The 12,777-nt window shown below is 41.5% G+C and overlaps 1 protein-coding gene across 3 annotated transcripts in view; it reads right to left on the bottom strand.

The window, feature by feature from the left end:
- The window catches only part of LOC145397755 (uncharacterized), a 602,404-nt gene that overhangs the window by 182,647 nt on the left and 406,980 nt on the right, over positions 1–12,777 (bottom strand). For all 3 annotated transcript variants that reach the window (XM_080270779.1, XM_080270777.1, XM_080270778.1), the window contains exon 2: positions 9,113–9,189. In XM_080270779.1, coding sequence (XP_080126905.1) covers positions 9,113–9,145 — 33 coding nt within the window. In that variant the 5' untranslated portion in view covers positions 9,146–9,189. The remainder of the gene's footprint in view (positions 1–9,112; positions 9,190–12,777) is intronic.

Here is a 12,777-nt window from a genome sequence, read left to right as displayed (position 1 = left end):
AATGATAGGAGGAATGGGGAGGAGGAATGATAGGAGGAAAGGGGAGGAGGAATGATAGGAGGAAAGGGAAGGAGGAAGTCAGAGGAGGAAGAAAAGTGACCGAAACGGAATAAGAAAGAATGAAAGAAAGAGGGGAAGGAAGTAATGGACTGAAGAGGGAAAGAAAGAGGAGGAGAGAAGAATAGGAAGAGAGGAGGGAAGAATAGCAAGAGAGGAGGGAAGGTGAAGATGAAAACTGAGAGGAAACTAAAAGTGACGATGATTAGACAATGAAGAATGAGGAGTAAGGAAGAGGAAGGTGAGAGAAGGGGAGGAAGAGGACGCTGAGAGAAGAGGGGGAAGAGGAAGTAAAATGAGGGGAGGAAGAGGAGATACTGAGAGGGGGGGGAAGAAGTAGAGAGAGGGGGAAGAAGAGAAAGCAATGAGAGAGAGACAGAGGAAGAGGAATTAGAGAGTGGGGAAGAGAGATGGGGACAAAGGGGGAAGAGAGATGGGGACAAAGAGGGAAGAGGTGGAAAAGGAGGATGGAAATGGGTAAGAAAATGGAAGGATGTGGAGGAGAAAAAGGAAGGAAGAAGAGGAGGCATTATGAAATGGGAAGGAGAAAAAAAAAGAGAAGGAAAAGGAAGGAATGGAAGCAAAGAAGAGGAGAGGAAGGAGGACGAAAGAGAGAGGAAGGAATGGGAGAGGAGGAAACAATATAAATCAGAGAGAGGCAGCAGCATCAAGAGAGACAAATGGAACATACGAGTAAAATGAAAACCTATAAAATAAGAGATAAAAGACGAATAGACAGAAAGACAGGAAAGAGAGAGAAAGAAGGGAGAGAAAGAATGAAGAAGAAGAAAAATTTGAAAAGAAATGAGGGAAGAGCGAAAGAGGAAGCCAGAGAGAGAAATGAAAAAATAGAAGGGGAGAGAGAGGAGGGAGAGGAGGAAAGAGAAAGATTAAAAAAGAAAGGAGAGTCGAGAGAAATGGCGGAAGGAGAAAGGAAAGATCGAAGAAAGTAGAAAGGAACTGAAGGAAGAAGACAGAAAGAAGCAACGGAAAGAAAAATATAGAGAAGAGAAAAAGCTGATGAAAGAAGAGAGGGGGAAATACTGAGAAAGTGAAACAGGAAGCAGGAAGAGGGGCAGGAGGAAGAAGGAATAGGAGATGAAAAAGGGAGGGAAAAGGAAGAGAAAGAAGGAACAGGAGATAAAAAAGGAAGAAGGAAAAGGAGGAGAAAGAAGGAAGAGACGAAAAATAGGCAATGAAGATCAAGAAATATAAACAAGGTGAGGAGAAGACGAAGAGAGAGAGAGAGAGAGAGAGAGAGAGAGAGAGAGAGAGAGAGAGAATCAAGTGTAGGGACGTTGAATGTCAAGCAGTAGAGAGGGAGGAGATAAAAAGAGTAAGGGTCATGGAAGAAAGACTGGAGACAGAGAGGTCGTGACGGAGGAAGAGAGGGAGGGTGAGAAAAAATGGAGAACAAAGGAGGAGGAGGAGGAGGAAAGTAAAGATGATAAAATAAATGGAGCACAAAATAAAAGACCAAAAAATGAAAGGGCAATGGACTAGAAAAAGTAATGATTTTAAGAAGTAAATGAGGCAGAGAAAGAAAATTATGCCAGCAGAAACTTACTCAAAAATGGGAATACTTAAATAAATCTTAGGGCTGATTTATTCTCAGCCTAATCAAACCGTTTGTTGTTTGGAAGAAAATGCTCTGCTCCACTCACTTTAACCTGGCCCAGACTTTCCTTCCTTTGCAGCTTAATTCACGTAGCTCAGTGCCAGAAAAAGGACAATACGACGGCTCCACATCCTTCTCTAGAACTTCTTCGTGACTAGCATCATTGTCTAGTGTTTATTATTTTGCTACAGCTCAGCATTCACGAAGGAGAGATGTCAATTTTAGGCCAAGTTAAAGTGAACTGAGTACAGACGTGTCCGGGAAGAAAGAGGCTGCTATGAATCACGCAGCTGAAGAATATCGTCTGTAAGCTGGAAGAGAAAGCTAGAGATGTCGTGACCATGAGAGGGGTGCATCAGTGTTAATCTCAGGCTCAACATGAATAAAATCGTCTTACGTCATCTGTCTTAGAATACTGGAGTCCTTCCTGCCAGAGAGAGAGAGAGAACACCTGACAACACTGACACATGACACACATTTAAAAGAGTACCATATGACACATCCACTCCCGTCTGACACTTGACACCCTGACATGACACTGGGAGAGGGTAAATAGGGAGGAGGGAGGAAAGAAGAAAGGAAGGAAAGGGAGAGAAAGATCTGTGCAGAGAAATAAAGGAAGGAAAGAAAATACGGAGGGATGCAGGAATGAATGGGGGAAATGAGAGACGAACAAAGAAGAAACGAATGAGGGAAGGAAGGAAGGGAGGGAGGGAAGGAGGAATAGGAGGGTAGAGGAGGGGAGGGGAGGAAGGAAGGAAAGAAGGAAGGAAGAAGGAAAGAAAAAGAAAGAAAGAGGTAAAATAGGAAAGAAAAGGTGAGAAAGAATCTGGAAAAATGAGCAAAAGGAAGAAAAGGAAAGGAAGACACGAAGAAGAAAAGGAGAGGACGAAAAACAAAATGATGGCTTGGACCTGAAAACTCATCCGCTTCTTCTGTGTCCGTCTCTGATTAGTTTTTTTTTTTTTTTTCTGCATGAATTAAAGTTTTTCGTTTCCTGTTTTCATTACCGTGTACTGAAGTGCTTCCGTCTCATGAGGCTCTACGATTTTTTTCTTTATATTTTGCCATAATTTGTTTACTTTGTTTACTCAATCATTTTCTAACCTGAATTTTTCCTTCTCATTATTTATTTCTTTTCCTTGCCATTTTTTTTTTTCATTTTCCCTCTTCTTTCCTGTTCCTTCTCATTAATAACGTTTGCTTTTCCTCTTCAATTATCTGCGAGTTCTTTTTCTGTCACCAGTCACTTCCAGAAGTTACATTTTAAAAGCAGTATTTACCTTCTCTGTAATCTCTAATCAAACCCTTTACAGTAATTTGTTCTCTTGTTTATGTGGATCTTTTACTTTTTTTTTTTTTTCTGTCATCCCTCACTTTCAAGCATATTTTTACATTGGTCTTTTTCTGTTTTCATTCCCGATCTAAATTTCTCAGCAATTTGGTGTTCTGTTTATCTGGACACACACACACACACACACACACACACACACACACACACACACATTTGTCATCTCATTCCTGGTATCACATTTTTACATTTCTTTTTTTTTTCGTTTCTCTATTTCCATGTCTAATCTCGTTTAATTCGTTCGTTCTCTTTCTCAACACTCCTCCGAGGCTCCTATGAACTTTTCCCTCCTCCACTTCTTCTCCTAACTCTCTCTCTCTCTCTCTCTCTCTCTCTCTCTCTCTCTCTCTTTCCATTTTTCTTCCCCGTAAGAGACTGAACACAACCCCCACGCACTCTTTTCTTTTCCTTCCTTTCTTATCCATTCCTTCACCCTCCTTTCTTCTTTTTCTTTCCTCTATTCAACTTCCTCTTTATCTCTTCATCCCCTCCCTCCTCTCCATTGCTCTCTCCCCTTCTTGCTCTTCCTCCCCGCACTTCGCCTCCCCACCTGAGATCTTAACACATCTCTAATATTCTCCCCTTCCATTTACCCCCACCTCCTTCCCTACCTCCTAGCCTTGCCTATCCTGCCTCCTTTCTTTCTCCTCCTCTTCCTCTTCTCTTTCCTCACCCCTCCATCCAATTTTCCTCCCTCTAGTCCCTCAATCTCTCTTTTCTCTTCCTTCATTTCCCCGTCCTCTTCCTCCTCTCACTGTCCCATCCTCTCCTCCTCCTCTTCCCGCCGCCTCTCTTCTCCCTCTTCCATTCACTCTCTCTCCCTCTTCTCTACCCTCCATTTTCCTCACTCTCTAAAGGCTTAATATAGCTCTCTCTCTCTCTCTCTCTCTCTCTCTCTCTCTCTCTCTCTCTCTCTCTCTCTCTCTCGCTGTTCCTTCTTTTCTCTCCACTCCACATTTCCGCTTCCTCTGCAGATATAAAACAGCCATTCATTTTCTCATTTCTCTTCTCTCATTTCTCATCTCTTCAACCGATTCTCTTTCCTTCCTCCTCTCCCTTTTTCCTCTTTCCGTGATTTCTTCCCTTCCTCTTGTTTCTCACCCTCCTTCCCTACCTTTCCTTACCTCATCTTTTCTCTCCCTCTCGGTCTTTTCGCTTCTTTCTCCTCCCTCTTCTTCATCTTGCCTCTTTCCCCTCCGTCCATTCCCTCTTCTTTCTCCCTCATTCCCTCTCTCTTTTCCCTGCCTCTCTTCTCCTCTTTCTTCTTCTCTCTCTTCTCGCCGTTTCTTATAATTCTCCTCCTACTCACTCCTCTCTCTCCTCCCTCCTTTTCCTTCCTTCTTCCCTTCCTCTCCCCCTCTTCTCCCTCCATCCTCTCCCATGTCTTTCTCCCTCTTCCCTCCCTCTCTCCCCCTCTTCTTCCTCCATCCTCTCACCTTTTCCTTCCCTCTTCCCACCCTCCCTCCCTCTTCTCCCACTCTCATCTCGCCCTTTTCTCCTTCCCTCTTCCCTCCCTCTCTCCCTCCGTTTTTCCTTCCCTCTAAAGACTTAACACAGCCTCCCATTAACCTGTCATAAGCGCTTACGTGAAGGAGTTAGCCAGGTGAGGGAGAATGAGTTAAGGTGGGCTGGTTGGACAATGATTTAGGCGAGAACACGAGAGGGAAGAGGAAGAGGAGGGGGAAGAGGAAGAGGAGGGGGAAGAGGAAGAGGAAGGAGAGAGAGAGAGAGAGAGAGAGAGAGAGAGAGAGAGAGAGAGAGAGAGAGAGAGAGAGAGAGAGAGAGAGAGAGCACTGAAGGTATTGGTAAATCCAATAACGCCAAATTACATGCAATTAATGTACCTCATCTCCCACAGATTATCTTATCAGCCTCTGGAAAGATTTTTTAGCCTTTATCCCGTCAGTAAAATTATCTCATTTTTCTTTCTGTTATCTTACCGTTTTACCTTGAATTCACCAAAAGTTTTAGCAATACATGTATATTAAAGCTAGAATATGATGCTAGTCACGAAGAAGTACTACGGAAAGGATGTAGAGACGTAATATTATCTTTTTGCTACTTTACTCTTTGTACTCTAACTTGGTCTAAAATTACCACCTCTACATCTTGAATGCACTGTTGTAACAATAGATATTGCTAGAATATAACGCTAATCACGAAGAAGTACCATGGAAAGGATGTAGAGACTTAGTAACTATTTTTTTCCGTCACTGATCCCTTTGCAATAAGCTATACAAAAGAACGAAAATCTGAGCCAAGTTAAGGTAAACGAACTATACCGTTATTTAGCCTTGGAGAGAGCCCTAGTTGTGACCAGGGTAAGTGGCTGCATGATACTCTACGAGCATTAATTATGAGGTATGAGTCTCCTTGGTTACCAGTCAAACATCCTCTAATCTGACTACCCCTACCCTTCACCTGAGCTGCAAGGGGTTATGAAGCTTAGCCAGGTAAGAGTAAACGCACTATAGTCAGCCTCCTCTGCTGACTATAATCCAGGCATGGGGAACTAACAGTAACTAAACAGAGGCCCGACTACACCTTTACATAAAGCACCGGGGCGTAAAGTTAAAGCTGACGTGGCAAAATGAACGGGTCTCTTAAACGACATAAACTCAATACAAGACTGTGTTCTCCCAGGCAAAGACCTAAGTAGGCGAGACTGCATGATTCATCCACTTCGTCGTCAATGTCGTCGTCTCTCTCACTGTCACTGTCATCTTCATCGTCGTCATCGTCGTCACTCCCACCGTCATCTTCATCGTCATAGTCATCGTCTTCGTTATCATCACTGCTACTGTCACTACCCTCGTCTGTGTCGTCATCATCTGCTATCGTCCTCCTCTTTCATTGTCATCATATGCCATCGTTTTCATGGTCATCTTTACCATCATTATCGTCGTCGTTGTCCTTACTATCACTGCTATCGCCATCATCACTGCCACGGACATATCATCATCATCATCATGAACATACACTTAATTTCTATTCTGTGGCTTACTGTACGTTCTCTCTATGATATGTATACCTCTTAATTATCAGTATAGTTTGCATCAGTATTATACAAGTGGATAATTAAGGTAAACAAAAATATATCTATTACGATGAGGCCAGACAAAACTAGATATACAGTCGTCACTCTTCCCAGGAAACATCAAAGGACTGGATGGGACGTCAAAACAGGTCCCCCTTTTTTCCCTGCTCTTCCTACAACACAGATGAAAGAGGAAACAAAGGCTGGTCTGGGCATATTCTTTTGTTTCCGTTCCCCTCCATCCCCCCACCCCAAACTAGAGATACAATCCACTCCTATCTTCCCATATCTGCAACCTCCATTTCCATCCCATCCCTATCTTTATCCTCATCCCCACCTCTATATCCACCCATATCTCCCCCATCCCCACCCCCACCCATATCTCCCCCATCCCCACCCCTACCCATATCCCTCATCCCCACCCCTACCCATATCCCTCCTTCCCTCCCCTACCGCTCACCCACATCTCACACACACACACACACCTTCCACATGGGGATCTCCTTGAAATGAGAGAGAGAGAGAGAGAGAGAGAGAGAGAGAGAGAGAGAGAGTTACATAGAGTTACACTGATACATAGATACACAGACCACAAAGACCTTACGGTCCCTACGAGGTGGTCCGGCCTTAATTCTAATATAGTGCATAGAAGCAGGAGAAAAGGATAGCACAGCAGAGAGAGAGAGAGAGAGAGAGAGAATGATGCGTCCGGGAGGAAGGAGGCGGGAGAAGGAAAATTAGATGGGGAGTATATGGAGGGGAAAAGGAGGAGGAGAAAATGTGGCGAAGGAAAGAAAAATATATGCGGAAAAAAGGGAAAGGAAAGGGGAATGAAGAGAAAGAAAAGTAAATTATGAAAACGAAGGATCTAAGAAAGAAAAAAGATGAAGAAATAATGGAAATAATCAATACAATGTAAGAAAGTGAAAGGATAAAAAAAGGAAAGGATGGATAAAAGGAAGAGGAAAGGATGGAACGTTAGAAGGATGGAATTACAGACGAAAGAAATAAAAGTAACAGAAAGAAGAAATTTTGAACAAGGCAAAGAAATATGTAAAAACCAAAGAACGTTCACAGATTAATGAAAAAAAAAAGTAGATAATAATATAAGGAATGAGGGAAGAAAAAAATTGAAAGACGAAATTAAACCAAAAAGTAGAGGGAAATGAAACGGAGAAAAAAATAAATAAATGAAGGAAGGAGAAAAGAAAAGAAAAAAGGAGAAAAACGAATAAAGAATAAAAAAGAAACTGGAAAGAATTAAAACAAGAAAAGCAATTACTAATGTGGAAATGCAGAGAAAAATGAGTATGTGAAAAGATGCATAAAAATTAATGTAATAAAAATCTGGCTTAGAGAGAGAGAGAGAGAAAGAGAGAGAGAGAGTATGGGGTTGACAGGATATGAATGGAAGGGTGAGGTGAGATTAAATCAATAGGGAGAGGAGTGCAGGTACCGAAAGATATATACGAGGGAAAGGAAAAACTGATAGACAGAGAGATAGATGGGTGAAGAGATACAGGTAGATAGATACAGTTAAACACACATATCAACAGACAGGTAATACATACACACAATATTGATACACTGATAAGATAGACATTGGTAGGAAATACACAGTTGGACAAAGGGAACATAATAGATACAAATAGAGAGGAACCGACTTTCATTAAAAAAAAAAAAAAAAAAAAAGATTCAAATACATAAAAGCCGATGAAATAAAAACTCTAGATATCAAACTCGATAATCAAGCGGTACTCTCATTTCAAAGTTTTTCATGTATGTAATTCGGCTCTATTCGTTTTGCATATAAAGGTAGTTTGTAAACAGCGCTCCAGTAAAAAACTCACTCGGTTGTATCTAATGTGTTGCGTGGACAGCTCAGTCTGCTGGTGTGGGCGGGGGTGTGGCAAAAGTAAGTAGAAACTGATTAAGTGATACAGGATGGACACTGATAACACTGAAAGAGCTGTCCCGGCAACACACGAAACCTTAACTAGTAAAGTGCAAGAGCAGTATTATATATGGAACACCCTGTACTGTCTTCCTGACCTCCAGCAGTTTAAACTCACTCTGTCTAGGCGTCTCAAAGTGAACAGATAGTGAACTGGGTTTTCTGATTTTTATTGAAGTGGAGATATTGTGCAGGTTTTCAGATTTTGACTTTTTTTTTTTTAACTAACAGAGGGACAAACTTACAGACAGATACAGGTAGGCACACTAAAATTAATTACATACAGAAAACAAATACACTGCGGAACACTCATATGTGTGCTTAAAGAAGACTAAATAATAAACACAGAATTCTGGTTAGGCGAGAGTAAGGAAGCGAGGGTGTGAGGCGGAAGTGGGGTGTACGAGACTGATATGAAAGCAAAGAGAAGGGGAGAGAAGATCAGAGGGGAGATAAACCGGTAAGAAAAGAGTCATATCTAGACCGGAAATACTGAATACATGGAATCCTATTTTAAGGTGTTCGAACTGAGCTGTAATTTTGCCTACACTATCAACACGTGCCGTAATATATGGGTGCTTATTTTTTGACACTCCAGGCCCCCATAAGCCTTTGTAAAAAAATAATAATAATAATACAAGTCTGCGTATACTGCATAACTTAGTCATTTTAAGTCACGTATTTAGAAATTTAATCACTGACTGGATTTTGCTCATTTAAAACAACAGAACCAAAGGATAAATAAGTTAACAGAATCATCAGACAACTCAGCTGACTCAACAGACCCCAATTCAAAAGAACCAACGGACAGCCAACTCAACAGAACCAACAGACACCCAAGTCAACAGAACCAACGGACACCCAGCTCACCAGAACCAACAGACACCCAACTCACCAGAACCAACGGACACCCAACTCAACAGAACCAAGAGACATCCAACTCACCAGAACCAACAGACACCCAACTCAACAGAACCAACAGACAACAAAGCATACAACAGACCCATGAGGCCTAACACATATGACACACCAGCTACACCCAACACAAAAAGAGCCCAAATACACCCAATAACGGGGAAGTATGTAGTTACTGACCTCTGCTGCGACGTTGGGTGAGGGAAGGTTCATGTAGCCGCCGCCGCCACGCCCGCCATCCCGCCCCTGCACCAGACCTGGGGAGAATAAGACAAAGATAGCTCAGTGCTTGCTCGATATGCAAGGTGGTCCATTTATAAAGCTCCATTTTCACTCCTCCCGGTGATTTCGTTTGTGCTGAGGAAACTGCTCAATCAGCGTTTTCAATGTGTATCCTAAATCATTAATTCTTTTCCTACTCTCGCTGGTACATCCTGCACCAACACCAGCAGATTGAGCCGTCCCCGCTACACAATAAATACAGCTAGCTGAGCCTCGCGAAGCGCCATTTACGGACCACCCTGTAGACTGGGTGATGGATGTTAGCCAGACAGACGTAAACATATATTACATTTCATATACTGTATAATGCATGTGGCTGAATGGATGGACAGATACGGTACGATATTCATACAGAAGGACAGCTGGTTGAATGGACAGTTTTACAGATACTTACAGTACATAACATATAAACATTTTGTTGATGGATTACATATAGATCAACGGAAAGGAAGAATGATGGAAGGATGAACTGATGGATACATGCATAGTACGTACTCGAAAGCAGCTGAGTGCACGAGTGAAAGGATATATAAATAGTTGTGGGAATTTATGGGTGTATGGTTGAATGAAGAATTAGACTGACGGATGGAACGATGGATGGATGAATACCTGGAGGGATACGTAATGGATTCTACAAAGTGAACCGTAAACAGCCCTGGGCAATATTACCTGGTTATACGAGGATCGTTTAAGCCATCCATTTAAAGTGTTCTCTCCATTTTCTACAAACAATACATGAAACTTGTGTTACAGTAATATACAGTAGTAACAATATTATGAAGCAATGTGTAACAGAAGCGACGAATTTGGTCATAAGAAAAAAAAAAAAAACAATATAAAAGGCCTGCCCGGGTCAAATCAGATCAACTCCAGCGAAGTGTGGCAGCAGCTATAAGATGCACTGATATGGGGAAAAAAAAAAAAATCTCATTTGCTCTTCTCCAGTTCCCACAAGCGGAGTCTGCACTAGCTATAAGATGGGCAACTCATTTTAACAGGGAGGTATAAACGCTTAAAGTTCGGCCTCACACCAACAGATGGCAGCACCGGAACGTATACAAGTCTTCTCATATTGACGACAGGCAAATAGTTTATCCTTCAAAACAACGCCACATTAAACTACAAACATTTTTTATGTAAACGTTTATGGCATTTTTCTCGTCTCGTCTCCTCTGGTCTCGTCGTTGCATCTCGTCTAATCTCGTCTCGTTGTATCGTCTCGTCCCTCTTTAAAGCACTAGATTAAGTTGTAAACTTTTCTAGTTAAACGCTACCTCCCCCCCCCCTCTCTCTCTCTCTCTCTCTCTCTCTCTCTCTCTCTCTCTCTCTCTCGTTCCCAGAAAACCCCCAACGCCGCCTCACCATCTCATAACCTCATTTCTATACCCGCTCTGATTACACCCGGGTTCCATAAACATCTTTTCCGGTAATTCCAAATACTTAATTACCAGCAACGTAAAAAAAAGGGGGGAAAGAAAGAAAAAAGTAATTCCGTTTTCTACCACCAGCCCTGGGATACTCTGGAACAGGCAAAAAAATAAATAAATAAAATAACAGAGGGGGAGGGGGCGTTTTTAAGATCCTAATCAACTTGCATGACGGAACAGTTCTCATAGGTGTGAATTGTTATCAGGAATCATTTTTGTTATTAATTTTTTTCTTTTTTTTTTTTACTACTGTTTGGTCGTGAAGTGTTTGGTTGATGTAGGACTAAGGATAAAATCATAAACAATCATATACACAAACTGAAGAAAGTTTATGAATACCGCTTGAGGAAAAACATTTATAAAAGATCCTACCCAATTATTACCAGTCCCCACCCCGGAGGGAAGGGGATGGATACTGTTTTCACTCGGCTTGTCTGTCAATTTGTTTGTGTCTGTCTGTCTGTTAATTTTATGCGAAAATTACTGGTGCTATTCTGACTAAAATTACAGGGATGATGGGCTATGACCTGATCACCTGATTAAATTTTGGGCCACACTGGGCCAAGGCCCAGGCTGTAGGCCCCCCAACATATATATATATATATATATATATATATATATATATATATATATATATATATATATATATATATATATATATATATATCTATCTATCTATCTATATATATATATATATATATATATATATATATATATATATATATATATATATATATATATATATATATATATATATATATATATATATATATATATATATATATATATATATATATATATATATATATATATATATATTCGCCATAACTACTCTCAAATTCGTCATATATATACCCAAAAGTGCAGCTTTCAAATCTGCATCCTATAATATCTCATGACATCATGGGGTCACCACCCAGTTAGCGGTGGAGGGTTGGGCCTAAAATTTCAAATGGGCATAAAATCGTCAATTTTCACCCGATTTACTCCAAATTTGATATGTGTCACCTTTGATTAGATACCCTGTTGTGTTTATAGCCTAAGTCAGCACTAAAATGACTGCCGAGGACGGGTTTGCCGTGCCATGGCACCGCTTCTTGTTATACTCTTATCCAGCAAAAAAAAATGAGGACCTTCTTGTAAAATTCGACTGTTGCGAGTCGCTGCAGTAACAGTTGTTGCAACACCAGGTTCATCCGAACACTATCCCGGTGGAGTGAAGGTTGAAGTATCCCTCATCCGGCAGTCCACCACCCGCCTTTCAGTGGAACTGGGAGTGAGCTCAGGAACGTTTATATAACAGGGCAGCGGAACCGACCATCTATATCAGCGCCACCAAGTGAAGGCTTCCCTCGTTTTCCGGAGGGAAACTGGAACATAGCAACACATAATGTGACTGTATTAATCACCCTCGTGTTGTCGACAGACCCAATGTATCTTTTTTTTTTCTTTTTTAGTTCCTTTACAATAAGCAAGACAGATAAAAGTACTTTATTGGCACTGACGAGGCGTCTACCCATGGTAAGGTGGTGCACTCCAGGTGCTGCAGCTGCAACGTCCACTCAGGAGCCATACCGTATCATATTTCCTTGCGCTTCGACGTGGGGAAGGGCCCTGGTTCGACCCTGTTGAGAGGCTATCTACCGCAAAAGGAGCGCTCGGTATCTACACGATGTATATGCTGTACTGTTCAGTACCTCTGGAGGGCCCCACAGATGCATTTGCTTACCTGTGTTTGATGGGTCTCCTCGGACAGACCGACTGCTGTTAAGCAAAAACAGCAATAACTATAGCAATAACTATTAAAATCTGCTTATTTTGAATCAGTCTGCAACTGAACTTCTGCAACCACAGGACAAGTTACTAGGGACGTGTCGACTACCTGCCGAGTGAGAAGAGGAAACAAGGTATCATGTTCAGTTCATTCTTATGATTTTGTTAGTGTGAACGGTATTAACATTTGGGTTAATACAACTTACTCTTGGCTGAAAAAAACAGTTTAGCTTATAATGAACGAAAAAAATTAAAAGTTTCCCCGACAATGGCAAGAATACTGGGGATGTTATCAGCACCTCCAAGCTCACGTGACCCATTCTTGCTTGTATCGTCTGGCATTTTCTGTAACTGAATACTAGA

Source organism: Coenobita brevimanus, chromosome 43 (assembly GCF_032717465.1).
Source record: "Coenobita brevimanus isolate Jiangsu-jjx chromosome 43, ASM3271746v2, whole genome shotgun sequence".
Classification (NCBI taxonomy): Eukaryota; Metazoa; Arthropoda; class Malacostraca; order Decapoda; family Coenobitidae; genus Coenobita; species Coenobita brevimanus.
The sequence above is the reverse complement of the archived record's forward strand: the minus strand, read 5'-3'. Positions and strand labels throughout refer to the sequence as shown.